Below are 22394 nucleotides of genomic sequence, written 5' to 3'. Positions count from 1 at the left end.
CGATTCTTTCAAGATAGTAGATTCAAGTTTACCTTAAGGATAGCTAGGTCAAATCCTCCCCAGATTTTTACCGGTTTGGTTTCCTAGGTGATCATATCTTGTGTTATTTATTTTCCGTTGCTTTGCATGATTTGATCTTTTATATTGTGTTAACCTAGACTTGTTTAATTGGACTAAGTAACAACTTGGCTAATTACCTAGGTTTAACTAATTGTTTAAGGGGTCTAAAAACTATCAGGTTTAATGGAATGGTAGTCTATTCGAGACGACTAATCTCCAAGAACGGGGAAAAGGAAAGGAAATTTTGGTTTAATTCTCTTGCATGTTGAAGGTATGAGCATGAGGCGAGCTGCGTATGAACTCACTAATCAACAGCTTTTCAAACTTGATTTTCGTATCATCTTTGCCTCGTACCAATGCAGTTCGTAGGTACGATAAACACTTCAGCAAGCTTCCTCTTTTGCACTTGGACCACTTCAAACCAAGGTTTTCAAACCCGGACTGTTCATTGAATCGTAAAAGGGAGAGGTTCAAGGGTTTTGAGGTCAAATCGAGGTCGAACTGTGATGACGTCATAATTAATTTAATAATTATTTTAAATATATATATATATATATAAATTAAATTAATAAAAAAATAGAAAAATTAACTAAAATAATCTAATTCATTTAGAGAAGCTTATTTCTAAAAAATACATAAAACTTATAAAAATACAGTACACAATTACACATTGTTACACATTGTGTGCATAAACTATACATTGTTTCTCATAACTACACACTGTGTGCATAAACTGTGTTTGTGTTTGGATTAACATAAACTGTGTGCATAAAACATTGTTAATCCAAACATAAACTGTACAAACACTGTATGCATAAACTGTGTGCATTAACTGTGTTTGTTAATCCATAATACAACTATACATTGTTTCTCATAATACAACTACACATTGTGTACAGCCTTGTTTCTCATAATAATGTTTTCCAAGTTATAATACACAAACACAACTACACATTGTTTCTTACAAAAATACATAAAAACTTATTTCTAAAAAACAATAATAAAACTTCAAACTTCAAGTTACACACTGTGTCTTACAAAAAAACATAGAAACTATCTCTAAAATACAAAATAGAACTTCAAAGTTCAAATAGAATTAGTATGATCATAAATCATCAATGTCATGATAGTTATCATGCTCATCATCATTCCCTGGAAATCCAGGAGGAGGGCCAACAGGTTGTCCAAATGTTCCCAAATCAATTCCTTCAACCTCACTGCTATCATCTATAGATTCTACACACAAGTTTAAACAAAATAAAAAGAAAAATCATTATAATGTTTACACAAGTTTGAAAAAAATAAAAGAAAAATCACTATAGGTTATCAAATTGTTTACATATAAACTAACCTTCAATATTAGAAGAAGGCCCTGCACTTGTTGGATATGCACCCTCTTCATAAATTGCATTCTCCAACTCTTCATAACTAAGATATGGGTTTTCCTTTTCCACAAATACCCAAAAATCAGTTTTGTCGATACTTGCATAATCAATGGAGTCAAAATTAAACTTTTTGTTGTAAAGCCTGCATCATAAAATGTCATGCTCATTATTGGAATCTGAACATAATTAGTAACTAACAATTACATTATATAAACGACTTCTTAAAAATTAATATAATGACAAGATATACCATTTAGTTACCTATGTCTCAATCGCAAGTTATGATGAACAAACACTAGATCATTGAGCCTTTGATGCTCCAACCTATTTCTCCTCTTAGAATGTATTTGGTCAAATAAACTCCAACAACACTCACATCTAGAAGAGGCGGAAGTTTGGCTAAGGATTCTAATTGCCAATTTTTGCAAGTTTGGAGCATCAACACCCCACAACTTCCACCATTCATCTGATTTTCATAACATAACATAATCTAATATTAATCAACATAAACAAACAAACTTTCAATTCAATAATCACTTCAATTATTCTAACTATAGTGACAAAACTAACTTTCAACATGAACAAAAAAGACTAAGATTTGTTTATAGTATTAAAGTAAAGTAATTACTTCTCACCTGGATGAGTGGTTGTGCTTGTTGACAATGCAAGATCTCTATCAAAACTCCTAATACGGTCTTGAAAATTTAATTATCTTTTCTTTGTCACCATCATATTTTGTCCCAATGTAGTCCAAAACAGCCATATGTACTGTTGGTTTTCGACAAAAATTCTCCTCACCATATTGAAAAGCAGGATTTAACCAATATCCAGCAGCATGAAGATCTTTACGCAAATGTTTGTCCCAATGGTTTTTTATAATTGAAGTGTATGACTTGTACAAGTGTTTCTTCATTCGGAAGATCTTCTTGATTCCCAACCGTGCCCTATGCATGCCCTCATACACATATCCTATTGCAAGCCTTTGATCAGAATCAACAATTCGTAACAAACAAATGAGTGGCGATGAAATCTTGACAAGAACATTAATATCATCCCAAAAAAAAAAATATCTAAAATGATAGAAACTACTTCTTTTGCCTTTGACTCTCTTGCCAATCTATTGTCCACAAAGAACTTGCTAGTCATTAAGGCTTGCAAGTCATGCTTATGCACATGAAGACTTCCAAATGAAAGGAAAGTAGTAGTAAATCTTGTTGCTCCTACACGTACAATATCTGTCCAACCAGGTCCCTTCCTCAACCAAGCAATTAAAGCCACATGATTATAAATAAAAATTGTAACTTTGGATGCACATTTTTTGAGTCTCTCCACATGAGGCATGTCTCCCATATCCTGCAACACAAGATTCAGGCAATGTGCTGCACAAGGAGACCAACTAATAGTTTTTTACTTTTCACATAACAATTTACCAGCAGATACATAATTGGAAGTATTATCAGTAACCATGTGAACTATGTTTGTTGGACCAACCCATGTAACTACTTTATCAAACAATTTAAATAAGTTTCTGGTACTTTTCACAATATCTGAGGCATTAACTGATTTTACAAATACCATTCCCCTAGGACAATAAACAACAAAATTAATCAATGACTTATGTCTAGTATCTATCCAACCATCAACCATAAGTGTACATCCAACTTCTGCCCAATGCCTACGTCGTGACTTAACCAATAACTGAACCTCTTTCTTTTGATCCCTCAACAAAGGGACCTGTACAGTATGATAAGATGGACCTTTGTAACTAGGACCAGCAGCAGCTACGACATCAATCATCCTTTGGTAGTACACTGAATTCACTACATTAAAAGGAATGCAATTGTCATACAGAAACCTTGCAATAGCCATATCAGCTTGCCTCACCTTTTCTTTACTTTGGAACACACTTTTAAGACCAGGTTGATCTCCTGGAGTAGTTCTTGGAGCAAAGTAATTATCCACTGGATTTGTACCATTTCTTTTACCTAAAATAGGTTTTTTTGGCAATCCATTACTAAATACTTCTTGAACATCTTCATCTTCTTGCATATCACTATTTGTGGAAGGCACACTAAACATTTCTTCTTGACGTTGTTTCTTAGCTTTTTTTTTCAACTCAAACTCCTTCACATATTCCAACATTTGGTATCTCACATCATGAGAAACCTTTTTACACGATCCAATATCACCTTTTATCCCTGCAAGGTGTTTTTTCATCTTATTAATACCCCCACCTTTATATGTTTGCCTACAATACACACATGTAAAAGTATTCCGTCCCTTCTCATCCACCCCAAGGCTAAAATGTTCCCAAGCCGGATCAACCTTTTCCCTTACTCTTGAGCTAGACTCCATTACATTGGAATCAACTTCATGTGATGGAGTAGACCTGGTCTCTGTTTCCATTTTAATCTAAAAGACTAAACAGCCAATTAAACACACATAGACCCATCAATTTTTGAAATACAGATAGTCAAAGAATCACAACTTCATACACAGAGTCAAATTAACAAACTAATATACACAAAGTCATAGAGTCATAGAATCACAAATTGATCTATAGGTGCTGATATAGAGAGAACCATAAACTTCAAGCACCTAAAAAATTTGAGAATAATGTAATATACAAATTAGAAACCTATTCTGACAAACAACCAAGACAAACAATACGTAATTCATCCAACTAAATCCATTGTTAAACATGAAAATACAGATTAAGAAGAAGAAAAAAAAAAAAAAAAAAAAAAAAACAAAACAAAACAAAAAGCTTTCCACAAATAAATTTACAATTGATATGGGCATGATGATAAATATGCAACCCTGTAATATCATGATTAATTGTATTCTAAATAGGTTCAATGGACAAGTTAGAGAAAAATGTTAATGAAATCTTGGATGAGTTACTATCTATGCATTCTAGTTTTTAAAAGTGTTTTCATGGACAAATTAGTGATTAAACCATTTACAAGAGTTGATACCAAAACAGATGATTTCTAAGTATTTCATTACTCATGAAATTTGAATATATAATTCTAGTGCAAATCAACTTCTCATTTATGCAAGGACTTAAACAAATATTAACCATGACATATTGCATCTTCATTTGCATAACGTAAAAAAGTATTTTATGTATTTAATTTCTAGTTAACACATACACAAAATTCACAAGCTTTTTATTATAATTATTGTTAATTTTTTTTTTTTAGAAGAAGAATGATAGAATTTAAATATATTGAACACCATTCAAGAGATTATTTCATCTTGTGATAGAGCTAGAGGTTACAACTATGGCAGAAAGAATAATGGATACAATAATGAATAAATTCAATTGGATTAAAACAAGAAATCACAACAGTAAAGCAAATGTAACAAATAGCCAAGTTGAATTTCACAAAAGAACTAAAAAAATATAGATACCAAGAACATGAATGAAGTAAATATTATTGAAACCAACAACAATAAAAAATACAAAAAAAACATGCAGCAAGAAGCTGCAGACACAACAAAGTGATTTTGGCAGACAGAAACATATATCACAAGCCCTGTCTTCACATACAGTAGGAGCATGATTCTAAGCTTCAACAAGAACCTTCAAATCCAAGAGTTAAAATTACAAACCTTCAAATCTATGATAAAATTATCGGACATAGATAATTGAAAAAGATTAGAAATAAAACATTGTTAATAATATAGCTTTACCCACACCCCCAAGAAGTCCACAATCAAAAAATTCAACAATAAACATTTTCAATTGACCCAAATCAATTTACACACCAACACTTCAGATCTATATCATCATCCATAATCAACTTTCAAATATTAACAAAGAAAAAGCAAATTAGAGGTAATAAAGTACCAAACGATGGCGATGGCGATGGCGATGGCGACGAGGCACAGAGTGAGCTGCGACGGCGACGAGGGAGAGAGGCAGAGATGAGCGTGAGAGAGTGAGTTGCGATCTGGGGTGAGCTGCGATTTGGGCTGAGCTGCGACAGCGACGAGGGAGAGAGGCAGAGACGAGAGAGTGATTGAGACTTTGAGAGAGTGAGGAAGAGATCTAGGCTGCGACAGTGCGATGGCGACGAGGGAGAGAGGCAGAGACGAGAGAGTGATTGAGACTTTGAGAGGGTGAGGAAGAGATCTGGGCTGAGCTGCAACAGTGCGACGACGACGAGGGAGAGAGGTAGAGACGAGAGAGTGAGGAAGAGGCTGAGAGTGATTGAGAGAGAGAGGGTTTCAGAGTGAGGAAGAGGCCGAGAGTGATTTTTGAGAGAGGGTTAAATGAATGCTCCAAACGACGCCGTATAGAGGGGGGGGGGGGAAGAGGTGGAACGACACCGTTTTAAGGCTGAAACAAGGCAACTGTTCGAACCGTGTGAACCGATCATGGTTCACAGAACCGGATGGTTGGACCACGGTCCGAACGGGTCCATGCTTTTTTCGCATGGAACGGTTCCTTACCTTAAATGGACCATGAAATTGAACGGTTCACGGGTTTCTTGGTCGGACCGTACGGTCCGGTTCGGGTTTAACAACCTTGCTTCAAACCTCAAGCCTAGTACATGTAAAATTTACATAGAAACAAAGAAATATTGAAATGCAAATACAATGAATGAAATTTGTCATGGTATTAGCCAACACTACAAGACTTAACAATTCTTTTCCGTCTTTCTATCCTATGCAAAATCATTATCTCATACCTTTAATTTTAGCTCAATATGATGTGCTAATTTTTTTATTTTTATTTTTTATATTATTATACTAAAGTTATTTTAGTTCTTTGTCTAATTTAGTTCACTTGGGTGATGCTTTGGGAGCAAAGGTTTGTGTAGACACAGAAGTTGCTTCGTTGACAAATATGTCAAATTCTCAACATAATGTTGGTACTTTCTTGATAAAATTACATTTTTCTTATGACATTAAAATCTTATATTTATTTTTTCTAACATGGACCAAATTAGCTATTACAAAAATATCCAAATGTTTGTGCACTCAAAATATAGGAACCAAAATGATATTTTCGTCTTCTAAAAAAGGAAGAGCTCTATTAATGGCTGTCCTTAAGGAATTTGTTAATGAATCATTTTAAGAAAGTTGTAATATCATTTTTATGAGAAATATATATAAAAAAAAATCAATTACATACATTTTGTTTTCTTTTCTCATAAAAAAATATTTTTTAAACCAATGCTATCGGTAGCTTTTTTTTTTTTTTTTCAAGAAAGAATAAGAGGAGAAAAACCATAACTATAATAACTTTTCTACACACGTGCCCATTTATTTTGTTGCATTGAAATGAAGATGAAGATAGCTCTAGGGACTTAGGCCCTGGGAAATTATTAAGTACTTCCGAAGGTCGTGGGAAAATTTTTAACTACTTCCGGAGTACTATAAATGCGTAATTTTCTCTCTCACATGAATGGTGGGTCCCACTAATCTCACTATGAATTTAATTAGTGGGACCCATCATTTATGTGAGAGAAAAAAATATGCATTTATGGTACTTCGAGAGTACACAATAATTTTCTTAGGCTATGGAAATCAGAATCTCTTGTTTCTAGTCCCACACTGTAACTTATTGGGCCTTGGCCGTGTCAGTTTCCAGCTGGATTTGAGCCTGGCCGCCAGCCGCAAAATTGGATCTTTGAAATGAAAAAAAGACAAAACATAAAGGATGAGAATGAGATTAGTATTGCCGAAGAAAATAAATAATGTACAAGGGTCAATTAAGAATTTTCATTTGGATGGAATCTTGAGCATGGGATGGGCCCTTACTTTTTGTCAACATGCTCCCAAACCTACCGATCGACCAATTTCCTTGGTGTGAGTGAGACGGCAGCAGAGAGTGTGAATGTGACAGTAGAAACTAGAAACAAATAAAAGTACAAAGGTCGAGTAGCCAATGAAAAATAAAAATTTTAACTAGGTGTGTTATGGAGATTGGTGTACAAATAATATATATATATATATATATATTTTTTTTTTTTTCTTTTTAAATAATGGAAATGCTATATTTATATCAACACTAGCTTCTGGACTGATGTTTAAAGTAAGAAGTGTCTTCTTAACCAAAGAATCAATTGCTTTTTGCAAAAGATTAGATATGCTTGCAATAAAGAGCTTTTTCACAACTTGTTTAGGTGTCAAATTTTGAGTAGAATAATATCACTTTTATATGATATCATTAAATATTAGGACATATGTGAATCATGTCAGGAACATATGTTATTTAGAATTGACTAATCCTTTGACAAAACGTACCTTACTTGTAATTGGGTAGATTTAGGATGTGTTTAATATTTCAAGGAACAAGAGTTCAAGTTTAAGTGTTAAAGCCATGCAAATCTGTCTAAGAATCAAGTGAAGAAGTACTAGATTTTAAAGCTTGACAGCTAGCTCGACAGATAGCATCTATTGAGATTTAAAATGCAGCTTTTGCCCGATGCTTGACAGCTGCTCGATAGATAACCTATCTATCGAGATTTACGAAAATCAGTTTTTTAGATCTGATTTCACACCAATCTATGTATGTTTGTTTAGGCTTTATTTTCTCACAACCCTAAACATATATAAAGATTATTTTAAGGGCTGTCATAGTTGATGCAACTTAATGCAAAAGATTTTCACAAGCATATTGTGACCGGAGACATATGCCCTAGTTCATATTTCTCTTGAAGAAGCTGCTGAGTTTGTACGCTATAGGGTTTTGTAACCAAGGAGCTTCATGATTTTCATCGTATTGATAAATTGAAGAACTTTGCAGTCAACATCTTTCTCAATTTGGTAGTTAGTGTATTTGGATCCGTGCATCGATTGGTTAATCACGTACTGTGAGCCGTGCATTGAGAGGAGAGATTGTCACTACAGAACAAGTCCAATTGGGTATTAGGTTAAGGGTTTAATTGTAAGTTGGTATAAGGTACTGAGATTCCTTTACTTATAACCGCTTGTTGTGATAATAGTAGATTCTCGGGAGTGGTGACCTTAAAATCACCTAGTGGGGTTTTGCCTAGGAGGTTTTTCCCATTCGTAAACAAATCACCGTGTCAACTTTATTTTCCACTGCATATTAACTTAGTTGGTGATTTGTTTGTGTTATCACACGTGTTACATGTTAATTGAATTAATTAATTAATTTGGCTAATTAATTAGTTAATTTATCACAAGAGGTCAATATATTCTTGGCCTATCACTAATGACAACACTTTTATTGTGTTCCAATTACTACATAAGAGTAGTGAAAATTTTTGTGTCACCATGCTTATTCATAAATACTAGAGAAGATGCTGGTGACTTGTTTATGTGTAACAATAAGATACTTGGAATCAGTATTAAATAAGAGGATAAGAAATACTTGTGGTGTATATGTAAGCCATGTCGGCAAGTATATATAATGGGGTGTCATATTGCTAGAACTTACTAGTTTCATTAATTTCCCAATTCCTGTACTTTCCTAGTATCTTACTAAAACCATAAAATGCAAAGGCTGAATGGTTTCTTGTTACATTAGGACACCCAGTTCATCCTGGGAAATTGAAGTAAAAAAACCTGACCCATGTCAGTGTTTTCAGCTCAGGATCAGAAGCATAACTCTGGTAATATTGTGCAAAGGAAGGGTAGGAGGTAGGACTGAATAAAGGGTGAGGGTCTCCTTCATGTTGTTTTACCTTTTTCTAGTTAGATTTAAAAATTCTTGAAAGCAAGTCCAAAGTTTCCCAACTTGCAAATGATGTGAAAGGTCATGTTAGGTGTATCGAGGAAACAAACACAGCAACAAGAGTCAAAAAAAGGATGAAACATCCCTTTAGAAATGGTGTCATGTTTGAATCAGTATCAGTTAAAGAGATTGTGTGTCAAACTTTCTATGAGAAAAGGGGTACTGCCTTTTTTTCTGGACATTAGCTATTGGAGTATTCTCCAATGCAAAGGGAAAAATTTATGCTTGATTTCAATCATTTACTTTGTTAGAAAAGAATACTATCACTCACCCACTCATAGCTACTAGTTGATTCAAAATAAAGTAGGGAGAAAGTAATAAAGAGGGAAGGAAAATTCCATGATGAACATGACAGTCAATTTCTCCATTATTGTTTAGGTTCTAAATGAGATTATATATCTTCATTATGCTGAGAAACTATCCTTGCAACAGCCTTGTAAGTTGTGAGTCTAACCTTGCAGAATCTCACTGATCATGGCTTCAAAAAAGCTGGGATGGCTTTAATTCCTATTGCAGCATTCAAACGATTGTCAAATTGGGGTGCATCAAGTACAAGAGTGGCAAGTACTTGATTGGTTTCTCCTTTTACTAGTCCATCAAGTAGGTACTTACCAAACAAAAAGTCCATCAAGTAGCTGGCAACTCTTTTATTGTCTTTTACAGCTTTCTAGAATCATTGGAACACTTCACAACTGATGAAGCTTATGTGGCCATGATCGAGTTCTCATGTAATTTTAATCACCTGATCAATGATGTTGATACATAAATGCGAACACATGCATGCACTCACTTAGGACCTATTTAAAGCTTCTCTAAGAGTGAAGAAGTGATGTTCATAGCTTCATAGAACTAATGGAACATTCTTATGTTATAGAAGCCTTCATTAAGATCACTAATGGTCGCTAACTATATTTGTCCATCACATAATAAAGGCCACAGCTATATTTGTCCATCACAATATAGCACCATAAAATTTTAGCTGTCACAAGCATGGTATTTTTTTATGCATTGATGTATGTGTGACATAGTGTTTTGTGTCCGGGGAATTTTATATTGGCTTGTGGCATAATGTTCTGTGTCTTAGCCTCTTGGGCCTTTTATATTGGGTATACAGGTATCAAATTCTGTGGCCTTCTTTTGAGTTGAATAAACATGGCTGTCCGACACTCTTTTGAAGTAGCTAATGGTTCCTGTGATGACGATGGGCATCCGAGAAGAACTGGTAAAGATTTTTTTCTAGGACCATCCACTAGTTGTTTTAAATTTACTTCCAATTCAGTGTTGAATTCAGTGCCTTTTGTGGGCAACACAATCAGGAACCTTGTGGAGTTGTGTAGCGCATATCATTACTGCTGTTATTGGCGCTGGAGTTTTGTCTCTGGCTTGGAGTACTTCACAGTTAGGATGGATAGCGGGGCCAGTTACCTTGCTTTGTTTTGCAATTGTCACCTATGTTTCTGCATTCCTCCTTTCCGATTGTTACAGGTGTCCTGACTCCATAACCGGAACACGAAACTACTCTTACATGGATGCTGTTAGAGTGAATCTTGGTAGTATAGGCACCAATTTCTTTCCCTTCTTCTTTTAAAGTTTCTATATAATCTTTGACTTAGGATATGCTTTACAAAGATTGTTATGTTTTATATGCACCCTGACTTGGTTTAGTGAAAGTTCAGGAAGAAAACACACGTGGTTTTGTGGTTTGCTTCAATATTTGAGCTTGTATGGGACTGGTATTGCTTATGTAATAACTACAGCTACCAGTATGAGGTACTTCCACTGAGAATATATCATAACAGAAATTTCTGAATTAAGAAATTGTCTCTGCACATCTCTCTTTATTTATCTTTTCTTTCTTCTATTTTTTATTTTTTAATTTCAAATAATTCCCCTTTGGATGTTCATTTTATAATGATTGTCTTCTTCCTCAGCTATGTTTATAATCCACATTTTTTCTTTTCTTCCTCAGCTATTGCCTTCTTCCTAATTCTTATATTTTTCTTTCTTTGATATATATGCAGGGCAATCCAGAGATCAAACTGTTATCACAAAGAAGGGCACCAAGCTCCATGTGCATATGGGGCTACCTTTTATATGCTGCTCTTTGGACTTATTCAGATCGTTATGTCACAGATTCCAGATTTCCATAACATGGAATGGCTTTCTGTGGTTGCTGCAATTATGTCTTTTACCTACGCTTTTATTGGATTTTCACTTGGCTTTGCAAAAGTAATAGGTATGTCTGTGGTTTTGCCTTCTTTTTGTCAATTACTAAAAAAACACAAACCCTTTGATCACTTATAGCTATATTCTGTAGAAGGAAAAGATGTTTCATTCACTAAGATGCTGTAGTACACCATCAGGCTGCTGAGATAACCTATAAAAATGATAGAAAATCAGAGCTTTGAATTTTATATTCTCAAGTCACTTCAAATTTGTAAAACAAAAAAATATATTCAGCAAAAAAGAAAAAGAAAAAAGGCTTCCACTCATATGAGCAAGCCTAATGCAACCAACTAGTTTCATCAAGAAAAAAATGTCTGAATGTAGCGGGCAGATGGAGGGTAATAGAAATGTATGTAATTGCAGAAAATGGGAAGATTATGGGGAGCATTACAGGAGTCCCAGCTTCTAGTCTTGCTAATAAAATATGGTTAGTCTTCCAAGCACTTGGGGACATTGCTTTTGCCTATCCATACTCAATTATTGTTATTGAGATCCAGGTAAGGATAACTATCTCTTAATAAATTATTTTATAAGCAAAAGCATAAGAAAATTTAAGTTTAAAGTAAACATTATATATTTATTAATAAATAAATAATTGCTCATATAATTTAGTATCTAAATGAATTGTGAAATTTGTTAAATGAAGGACACTTTGAAGTCTCCTCCTCCAGAAAACAAGACCATGAAGAGGGCCTCAATGGTTGCAATCTTTGTCACAACCTTTTTCTACCTCTGCTGTGGATGCTTTGGATATGCAGCCTTTGGAAATGATACACCAGGAAACCTATTGACAGGATTTGGTTTCTATGAACCTTATTGGCTCATTGATTTTGCTAATGCTTGCATTGTTCTTCATTTGATAGGAGGATATCAGGTACTACCCATTAACATAGAATTTCAAAATAGTAAACCATAACTTACTTTCTCATTGACCTTGTAAAGATTTTGTTTATGTTCAAATGTTCTTGACACTTTTAACTGGCAAAAGGTAATATGGCTTATGCATCAAATTTTTTTAAAAAGAAAATTTTCTTGAATCCTATCTAACATTTTCCTGACTTCACTGGCAAAAGGTATTATGGTTTATGCAACAAGTAATTTTTTTTTTTTTTTAAGAGAGGCTTCTTGAGCAAGATTGAAATCCTATGTAACATTTTCCCCGGCATGCATAACTATTGACTGTATTGTATCCCAACTTTTCAAAATTATTCAAAACAATATATCAGGTTTTCCATTTTAAGACAAATGTTTTCCTTTTCTTTCTTTCCTAGTCAAATCCATCCTTTAAAAAAAAAAAAAAAAAAAAAAAAAAAACTAAGTAATGATTACCCATTGTCTTCGATTCCATAATGTAGGCAGTGCTGAATTTTTGTTACTTCTATGCATCCTTGGCTTGCTTGTAGTTACAATATTCATTTCCCCATATTTTTTATCTCTCAGATTTATAGTCAGCCAATCTTTGCATTTGCTGAAGGATGGTTTGCCAAGAAATTCCCAAACAGTAGCTTTGTACATAATTTCTACACCTTCAAATTCCCACTGTTGCCAGGCTTTCAGTTAAATCTTCTCAGGCTATGTTTCAGAACTGCATACGTTGTGTCAACCACAGGAATTGCAATGCTCTTCCCGTACTTCAATTTAGTCTTGGGACTGTTAGGGGCCGTGACCTTTTGGCCTTTGACTATATATTTCCCTGTGGAAATGTACTTTGTACAAAAGAAAGTAGGGGCTTGGACAAATAAATGGATTGTACTTAGGACATTTAGCTTTGTTTGCTTTCTTGTGACAGTAGTTGGTTGTATTGGGTCACTTGAAGGACTTATAAGTGCCAAACTGAGCTGAGGCATTACTGTAATTCTAAATGAATGGGAAAAAGACAATGTATTATACTTTCAATGACCATAATTATAATCCAAGCTTTCAGGGTGCTATGATTTCGCTTTAAGCTGTAATGCTTTCAGACTGCAATTCTCAGCTTCTTCCCTAAGCAATCCACAACTACAATACTAATTTGTAGTGGCTTTTAACCACAAATCAATGTACAAAATTATAAAACCTCCACAATTGCTTCACATATAAAGTGGCCAAAATTTGCAATTAGATATTAAGTAGATTGTAAGATTTTAATTTTGTTCTGCATTTCCAATAAAGCATGAAAACCCACAAATTCTACAAAAAAAGGAGGAAAGAACTCTTCTTGGAGTGAGGCAAGACTGGCTTTGTGATCTCCCTGACATCTAGTAAAGCATTCAAGATCAATGTAGAATAGCTCCACCTATTTTAACGTGATATGCACAATGAAAGCCATCTAACTAAGCTTATATACTAATGAAACATAGATGCAACTCCATGCAAAATGCAGCAATTGTCAAAGGTATAGTAAAGGGGGTGAAAATTGTAACCTGCAATATATCCTAAAAACAACAATAACCGATCCTTAGGGTCCGTTTGGATACAGCTGAAAACTGAAACTGAAAACTGAAAAACATTGTAGCAAAATAATTTTTAAATATGTGAATAGTACCGTGGGACCCATTTTTAATGAAAAAGTTGTTGAAAAGTGTAGTTTGTGAGACCCATAAATAGTGCATGAGAGCACTGTTCACAGAAGAAAAGTCAAAAAGTTACGGCTGGGAAAAAAAAAAAACTGAAACGCAAACGTGTGGCTGGAAAGCGCAAAACGCGCTTCCCAAACGCACTCTTAGCCCCAAATTTTGGAGTCAGTTATGGATCCTCAATAGACTAAGTCAACCAGATGCATTCTTACCCGTCCTTCTATCCTATCCAAAATCATTCTCTCTTACCTCTGTAATTCAAATTGACATGCCCTATTTTATTACTTCTAGGAAATTTATTTTAGGTCTTTCTCTATATTTTTCTGTTCCTTCAATTTGAATCTACTCAGTCTTTATCACTTGTGAATTAAGTACTCTCCTCTCCATATGACCAAACCATCTCAAATGACTTTCTAATATATCCCAAAATACTTCTAACAATATATATCTGCAGGCACTGTGCATGAACAGATCAAAAATCATCATCTCATTTGTTTCTATCAGAAGCATGAAATTAAAGAATATTTCATTAAGAAAGTTTTTTAGGCTTATGCACGTCTCGTATTTCCTAATTTTTGTTTGAAAAACAGTTCTCATTGAATCTAGCTTAAGATTAAGCCATCTATGGTTTAATGAGACAGAAGATAAAGACTTAAATAAAAAAAATTTCTTGAAATTAGAATTAATTAAAATTCGAAAAAAGAATCCAATTTAAACTCGAAAAAAGTATCCAAATTAAGCCAACTAACATTATACATCTCTATCATTGGCACTAGTTTAAGAACAAGCTTCCAACAGAATAGTATAAAGTTATAAACTCTACATTCGAACACAAAATTGGGACATTGAATTTTTTCTTTTCCTTATGGAATCTCTCACCGGGCCAAGTATATCATTTTTTCAAATTTCAGCTATGAATTCAATTTCTTTCAGGTGGGTTCTTCACAAAAGTGAGAACTGAAGGCCATGGGAGAAAAAACTGCAGATAATCAGACCCCTTTATTACAAACTCAACCAGCAGATCTTCCTCTCAAGAGAACTGGTTTATTTTCACTTTTGCTAGTTCACCCTTGCCTCTACCCTTCTTTTACTTTAAATTCAATCGTGATGATCAAAAAGAGCTTTGTATGAATAAAGATTCAAGGGCTTCAAACTTCTTTGTTTTTCAGGATTATCAAAATTCCCATGAATTAAAAATTCACTCTTTATTTTATTTATTTTTTATTTTTTATTTATTTTTTTCTTATGTGCCAATGTAGTTTTTATGTTCCATGGAATAATGAGAGAATGAGATGGGAAATATTGAAGTTCACTTTTGAAAAAAAAAACCTTAAGGGTGATTTTTTAATATTGAATAATTGAATTGTGAAGGGAACATATGGACAGCAGTAGAACATGTAATAACTGGGGTGATAGGATCAGGTGTACCATCACTAGCATGGAGCATGGCACAACTTGGGTGGATTGCAGGTCCTTTGGCCATGTTGTTCTTTGTTTTAATCACTTTTATTTCTACATTCCTTTTCTGCAATTGCTATTGATTTCCTGATCCTGAATATGGTCCCGGTAGAAATTGGTCCTACCTTGAAGCTGTCCATATGAGTTTAGGTAAGCTTCTTATCCTCCATTGTTAAATTTGGTTGTAGTTATGCCCAAGAGAAAACAATCTTTATTTTTTTCCATGATGAAACTAAAAGATAATTTGATTACTCATATATAAGGTAGGCTTTAACCAAATATCTTATACAAATCCTGTAAAAGATAGGCTGACCATTTTCTTTAAAATTTATTATAACTTAGTAGAATTATGAGCTACGCCATCAGCTTCATGAGTGGAAGAAAAAGGTCCAATCATCCCCAAAAGAAAGAGAAGTTTACTTTCTTCATTTGCTATAAAATAATTAAATAACTAAGTAGAACGATGAGAGATCCATATTTCAATTGAAATCCTAAATTCTTTGAACCTTGTTTGAGTGGCCGGTCTCGGAGTTGGGGTATGTTTTACTCATTGTACTCTTTTTTATTTTTTTTATTTATTATTTATTTTTTAATTTCATTGCTCACTGAGCTTTGCTTTGTAATCTGTTAGACTCTGTGTTCACCATTTAAAAAAAAAAAAAAAAAAACCCACTAAGTAGAATGATTGTTGATGCTTAAAATGGATTTCCGGAAAAAGGAACACCCGGGTGTGTGTCATCTTGGTGCAATTAAGCTTATTTGGGATAGGCATTGCCTATACAATTACATCTGCTATCAGCATGAGCTTTATTAAGCTACTCCTCCCAGTCCCAACTTGATTTTTGAGCATAGTAGTTTTGGCTTTAGCTTTTCAAGAATCATAACCATTTAATAATATAGAATCACATTATATGCCTTTTTGTTGAAAAAATTGTCATCTGGGATATTAGAATTCCAGAAAGATTTTATATAACCAAATGCAACATGGGTTTGAAATGTTGAATATTGATTTCATATTTTGTTAGTGTCATCCAAAATCATAGAATTGGCACTTCTATGATTTACGTAGTCAAACCTTTTCTATTAGTCTCCCTTTTTTTTTTCTCACTATGGATGCAGAGCAATTCAGAAATCAAACTGTTACCACAAAGAAGGGCACGAGGCTGCATGTAACTTTGGAAATACCACTTATATGTTACTCTTTGGAGTTGTCCAAATTGTACTCTCTCAGATCCCTGAGTTCCGCAATATACAATGGTTATCGATTCTTGCTACAGCCATGTCCTTCACCTATTCTTCCATTAGATTGGGACTCGGCCTTGCAAAAGTTATAGGTATGCTAGTGAATTCACTAGTATATTATCTAGCTAATGATAGTACCTCATAAACTGAAAAAGAGGAGGGGGGATATTGCAAGGGATTAGAAACTTAGTAGTGATTCTTTTCTTGTTTCTCTATTTTATTTTATTTTTTTCTTCCAAAGATAATAATTTTCTTGTCATAAATATTGCAGGAGATGGATATGTTAAAGGCAGCATTGGAGGAATCTCAACTTCTAGCGCAACTGATAAAGTATGATTGGTGTCTCAAGCACTGGGAGGCATTGCATTTGCCAATCCATACCCTCTCATTCTTATTGAGATACAGGTTTGACATGTTAAGGTTTCATATGGGAGAAATCCATTTCAAAAAAGCATTATGTATATAATGATTCAAGTACTTAAAATAGCAAAGAGGCTGATATATATGATGCATTTTGCAAAACATGAAGGATACTTTGAAGTCACCTCCAACAGAAAACCAGACAATGAAAAAGGCCTCAACAATAGCGATCATAGTTACAACCCTCTTCTACCTCAGCTGTGGAGGCTTTGGATATGCAGCCTTTGGGGATGATTCACCTGGGAACTTCTTGATGGTGTTCGAATTCTTTAAACCACACAAGCTCATTGACTTTGCTAACGCTTATGTTGTGCTTCATCTAGTAGGAGGATATCAGGTACAACTTTATATGCTACGTTTGTCACATTTAAATCTTCTAATTCTTGTTGCCATCTTAATTCCCTGCCATTACAAGGAATAAGCCCTAGTTATGTTTCTCTCTGTGGCCAAGACTATAATTGTTGTTACTTGTATCACTAGAAGAAATGCAAAATGTACAACAGTACTGTAGATATAGTCAACATATACAGTAATTGTACTGTTATAACATGGTTTTACCATTGTGTTTTTGCTTCTATTTATGTTGACAGATTTTCAGTCAGCCACTGTTTGCAAATGTTGAAAGATGGGTTTGCCAAGAAGTTCCCAAGTAGCGGATTTTTAAATAATAATCACACTTTGAAATTTCCATTACTCCCTGCCAGTTATTAGATTAAATCTTCTCAGATTGTGTTTCCGGAGTGTTTATATGGGATCAACGACAGGAATTGCAATGATGTTCCCATACTTTAATCAGGTTATGGGAATATATGGAGGCTTGAAATTTTGGCCCTTATCTATATATTTTCCTGTGGAGATGTACTTCAAGCAGAGGAAAATTGGAGCTTGGACAACAAAGTGGGTTATGCTTCGAACTTTCAGCATCATGTGCTTGCTTGTGACATTATTTGCCTTGATTGGTTCGATTGAAGGACTTATATAAGTGCAAGACTGAGCTAGAATCTGCACTTGAGTCCTTTCGTAATGGAAAGGAGGATGCACGTCTAAAGATTGCTATTGATTCACGAAGTATGATAAAGCTTGGACTTACTATTTCTTTTGATGTAGGCATTGCTGAATTTTCATGGAGAAGGCTAGTACATTTTCAGGATTATAGGGAATGCTGAACTAGGAAACCGGTTGACAGAATTCAGTCCCGATAATGCTCTCATTGATTTTGCTAATGCTTGCATTGCTCTTCTTTTTATCAGAGATCAAGGCAACAGCAACAGCAAGAAGACTCAGCACAGCAAGAAGGGTCACAGCAGAATTATAGAAGTGCAGATACTCATGGTTAAACGGCTTGAAGCTTTGGTCTTTGTATCGTATATAGCTTAAACTGTGTGTAGTTTAGTCAGTCTTGTAAATAGCTTTAGTAATGCACGTGAGTGTGCACGTGTGTGCTTTATTCTTCTGTTAAGATGTTTGTTAAGTTAGTTAGTTAGTCTCTGATTGTATATAAGGATCAAAGCCATGTATCATTAAGCAAGTTAATGAGATTTTTCACTCTTAACAATCTTTCATACATTTGGTGGGGGGATATCAGGTAATACCAATTTATATCAAAATTAAAAATTGTAAAAAAATCATAACTTATCTTCTTATTGACTCTGCAGAAATTTTGTTTTTGCTCAAATGTTATTTACATTTGCTGAAATCTTATATAACATTTTCCTCTACATGCAGAAGTAATGTAACCCAACTTCCATTTTCATACATATATTTTCCATTTCCTTGGTTCCAAGTCAAATCTCTTCTTCTTCCTACTTTTTAAATAATTTTTATAACCTGTTGTTTTTTATATCACTTGCCATTTATGCCAACAGGGAGAAGCATCATTGGATCACTTGTTCCTTAGTAAACTTGCAAGGGCAGTATGGTTTGGATATAATATTATGATCCGCACGGATTGTGTTATTCCATCTTCTATTCAATACTGGTTGTGTAAATGGCTAAACATAGGGGAGTCAATCATCTGAAACCACTGACTCTAAATTGTTAACAGTAATAAACTTGTGGCCATTTGAACATCGCACTTTTTGAAGGATGCATTATGAATGCTAGTGTTATCCTCGGCAAATAGTTATGAACGCCCTAAGGTGCGGACCGTGAATGCCATGTCTGCAAAATTAATGGTTTTCTCGAGGTGCTACCCGGTGTGGGCCCATCCTGACATACTGGCCTAGAAATATGCCATTAACTCAAAGGTTGGGTGAAGATTGGAATTGTCACTTGGTTATTGGTCCAAGAACCATTTTTTGACCCTCATGCAAAGGTCCAACTTAACCAGATTATGAATTTGGAGTTGAGATATGAACGTGGAAAGATGTCAGGCATCCAAATCTTTTTGGTCGATGGATCAGCCTCCACTTGTACCTCCTAGCCATTTTCTATGGATTGCCCTAAGTGAGATCCCTCCTAAGCACGCATGACGTCTTTAAATAGAGAAATTCCATGTGTTGTACAAAGGATCTCAAAAATTATACATTAAAATGGGGTCCCTAATAATAGGGTCCCCCCCTAATTACATGTTTATAGCATTTCCAACTATCTACCATGATCATGTATTCATTCAGGAACTTGAAAGAGGAAGACATCTGTACCTAGCTAGGACCAGCACCCATGCATATTTAGGTAACAAAAAGGCACGATGAATTGTGGTTTCTGGGGTGTGTACATAGGCTTGGTCTATGCATATGTACCCCGTATAGAAGCATGCAGAACCCTAATTCTACTACATTTCTATCCTAGGAATGTTGCTAACTCTACTCAAACATAAATGAAAGCAACCAGAAGGCAAAACAAGCAAAAACTAAAGATAGAAACTGAAATTTTGGATGAAGGATTGAAAAATAAAAGATGTTAGAAACTAAGAAGCTTACCTTGGCACTAATAATAATGTAGTGGAATAATAACTATGAGAAACAGAATACATCTATTTCAATGTGCAAGAAACCAAACATATTTGCTTGAAACATAACCTCGAATCCATAAGATGATAGGTTTAGAATCTACAAGAGAAACAAAATAGAGAAGAAAAAAAGAAAAAAAACTGTGTTTTATTTATTTATTTATTAATTTGAATGATTGAATTGTTAAAATATATATATATATATATATATATATATATAGACTTACAGACTTATTTAAAGGTTTCATAAAACTTGACAGACCAAAAAAATATATTCTAAAACAGATCTTAATTAATACCCTACCATAAAATATAATAAATAAATAAATAACTCTAATTTTACTTAAAAAAAAAAAAAAAAAAAAAAAAAAAAAAAAAAAAACAACAACAACAACAACGTTCTATACTCCTAAAAAGAATGAAATAAATACCAATTAAATACAAAAATTAATAAATAACAAAAGTTTAATGGTAGATTTTGTCTGACATCAAAGAATTCTTGAGAAATTTGACCGGTTCTCTCAATCTTTGGGCAAATATTCTCTACCAAATAGAATGGGCGGATATATATTCATATTCTCTACCAAATAAAATGGCCTGACTTGGGCCTATGTCCATCCTTAACGAAAGCAAGGAAGTGGTAACTTATCATGGTATGAAAGACATAGTAGCTATGGCCAATGGATGGCTAAACTAGTGGCCTGATGAATATAGGTAAATATCGGACGTTGTTGTGATGATGAAGCACATGACAAGTGAGCAAGTTGGCGTATTCTTCTTCTTCTTCTTCTTCTTCTTCTTCTTTTTTTTTTTTTTTTTTTTTTTTTTGAGAAGAATTTGGCGTATTCTTTTAATGATAAATCAATACCCAAAATTATAAAATCTTCATGATTACTTCAGATATAAAATTTTTTAGATTTTACAATTAGAAATTAAGTATACACTAGTAAAATTTTGATTATATATTTGCGTTTCCAAAAGAGCAAGAGGAGAGGAAAAATACAAGATTCCTACAGGAGGGAGGTGAGACTGACATTTTGATCTCCATTTCACCAAATCAAGCATCTAAGATCAAATTAGCCAGTAACAAATATATAGTTCTTTACTCAATTGTGCATTAGCAAACATTCTAGACTCTAGAATAAAACCGAACTTACTATTATTATTCTTATTAGTATAAACATATATTGGTGATAAGAAAGACACACTTAAATCTTTTATTGCATTTAATATTACGTTTTATATGCCTATTTTTAGAGTGGTTGTAGGGAGTCAAATTATGGTCCTCAATATTATCTTTGTTTTGCATGTATTAGGAGCAAGAAATAAAAGAATAGAAAATTAATTAGTTGCGTCGAATGTGCATCCTCTGTCTCAAAGTTCTTGTCCCAGTTTATGCTCCACCACTCAACACGTCTATTTAATTCTTTTTCTATTCTTAATGCGTTAACGTCTTTTTTAAGTTTTAAGTGTCTATTTAAGAACAGCTTATTTAGTTGAAACTGAAAACTTTTTGCTGAAAATATTATAAATAAAACTAAAAGATAACTAAAATAGTACAGTGAGACTCATGAATAATATCAAAAAGTGCAGTGAGACCCATGAATAATAGTAAAAATAAGTTAAATAGTAAAAAAGCTAGTTTTTTTAAGCCATGCCAAATGCACACTAGTCTTACATATATCCGTTCTAGATTGATGGTAGAAACAATCCGCTGGAGCTAAAAGAAAAGTGCAAGAGGTGTGAAAGAACAAAATTTCTCTCCAAACTAGTTTGGAGAGAAACCCTACAAACTCATTATATATATTTATATTGAGTGTGAATTTTGAAAATCTAACCGTTGCATTATATGTTCTTATTACATCTTTAATGCTTACAAAATTTCAAGAAAATTAAAGATCAATTGCTAAGTTATTAAATAAATGTTATAATTCCAAGTTTTTGTAATCTAAAGTTGTATATAAAAAATAAGTTAATCGATCAAATGGTAAAGAATATCCGATTTGAGCAAAATTTGATATGCATGTTAAGAATATAAGGAACATGAACTTAAACAGTTAGATTTTCAAAATTCATATCCAAAAAAGAAATATATGAGAAGTTTGAAAAGTTTCTCTTTAAACTAGTTTGGAAAGAAACTTTGTTCGGTGTCAAACTTTCCCACTAAGTAAGTGTTTTCAAATAGTCAAAAGTGCAATCGACAAAAATTCAAAGAGTCCTATTAATGTATACCTTAAAGCATACATTAATCATCATTTTTAGGAAATTTTTTTCTAAAAATTAAAAAAAGTGGTAAAAAAATTGGTAATTTTTTCATATTTCTATAAAAAAATTTCAAAAATAATTTACTAATATATTGGTGTAAGGGGGTGGGCTATGCT

At 33.7% G+C, this 22394-nt stretch overlaps 2 protein-coding genes and 1 pseudogene across 6 annotated transcripts; 2 read left to right on the top strand and 1 right to left on the bottom strand.

Annotated features, from left to right (window-relative positions):
* Window positions 1–1165: 1165 nt before the first annotated feature.
* Window positions 1166–3851, bottom strand: LOC115955440. The gene is made up of 6 exons (XM_031073562.1): window positions 2886–3851; window positions 2559–2798; window positions 2215–2475; window positions 1822–1911; window positions 1412–1505; window positions 1166–1296 (listed from the first exon to the last, which is right to left on the bottom strand). Exons 1-6 carry the CDS (start codon window positions 3849–3851, stop codon window positions 1166–1168), a joined length of 1782 nt encoding a protein of 593 aa, XP_030929422.1.
* A 5029-nt stretch (window positions 3852–8880) lies between these two features.
* On the top strand, window positions 8881–13319 carry LOC115957496 (probable amino acid permease 7). Of its 5 annotated transcripts, none has more exons than XM_031075748.1 (9): window positions 8881–9068; window positions 9624–9766; window positions 10277–10384; window positions 10479–10712; window positions 10839–10932; window positions 11184–11398; window positions 11752–11885; window positions 12035–12262; window positions 12829–13319. In XM_031075748.1, exons 3-9 carry the CDS (start codon window positions 10315–10317, stop codon window positions 13228–13230), a joined length of 1377 nt encoding a protein of 458 aa, XP_030931608.1. In that variant the 5' UTR covers window positions 8881–9068; window positions 9624–9766; window positions 10277–10314; the 3' UTR covers window positions 13231–13319. The 5 variants fall into 5 exon arrangements, with proteins under 5 accessions (XP_030931608.1, XP_030931607.1, XP_030931610.1 ...); XM_031075747.1 differs by having other exon boundaries at window positions 8881–9085; XM_031075750.1 differs by lacking the exon at window positions 8881–9068 and having other exon boundaries at window positions 9137–9722.
* Window positions 13320–15321: 2002 nt separating this feature from the next.
* On the top strand, window positions 15322–18567 carry LOC115955437 (annotated as a pseudogene).
* Window positions 18568–22394: the final 3827 nt, after the last annotated feature.

This window comes from Quercus lobata, chromosome 8, assembly GCF_001633185.2.
Source record: "Quercus lobata isolate SW786 chromosome 8, ValleyOak3.0 Primary Assembly, whole genome shotgun sequence".
Taxonomy (NCBI): Eukaryota; Viridiplantae; Streptophyta; class Magnoliopsida; order Fagales; family Fagaceae; genus Quercus; species Quercus lobata.
Note: the sequence above shows the minus strand (reverse complement) of the source record. Positions and strands in the feature narration are given on the sequence as shown.

Bases quoted from the DNA above. Each gene is read 5' to 3' on its own strand.
- LOC115957496 (XM_031075748.1), top strand. From the start codon at position 10,315: ATGGCTGTCCGACACTCTTTTGAAGTAGCTAATGGTTCCTGTGATGAC. The intron at 10,933-11,183 runs GTACTTCCACTG...ATATATATGCAG, and splicing joins ACTACAGCTACCAGTATGAG to GGCAATCCAGAGATCAAACT. The intron at 11,886-12,034 runs GTAAGGATAACT...TGTTAAATGAAG, and splicing joins TTATTGTTATTGAGATCCAG to GACACTTTGAAGTCTCCTCC.
- LOC115955440 (XM_031073562.1), bottom strand. From the start codon at position 3,851: ATGGAAACAGAGACCAGGTCTACTCCATCACATGAAGTTGATTCCAAT. The intron at 1,912-2,214 runs GTACATATGGCT...TATGAAAATCAG, and splicing joins ATTTTTGTCGAAAACCAACA to ATGAATGGTGGAAGTTGTGG. The intron at 1,297-1,411 runs GTTAGTTTATAT...ACTTGTGTGTAG, and splicing joins GCCTTCTTCTAATATTGAAG to AATCTATAGATGATAGCAGT.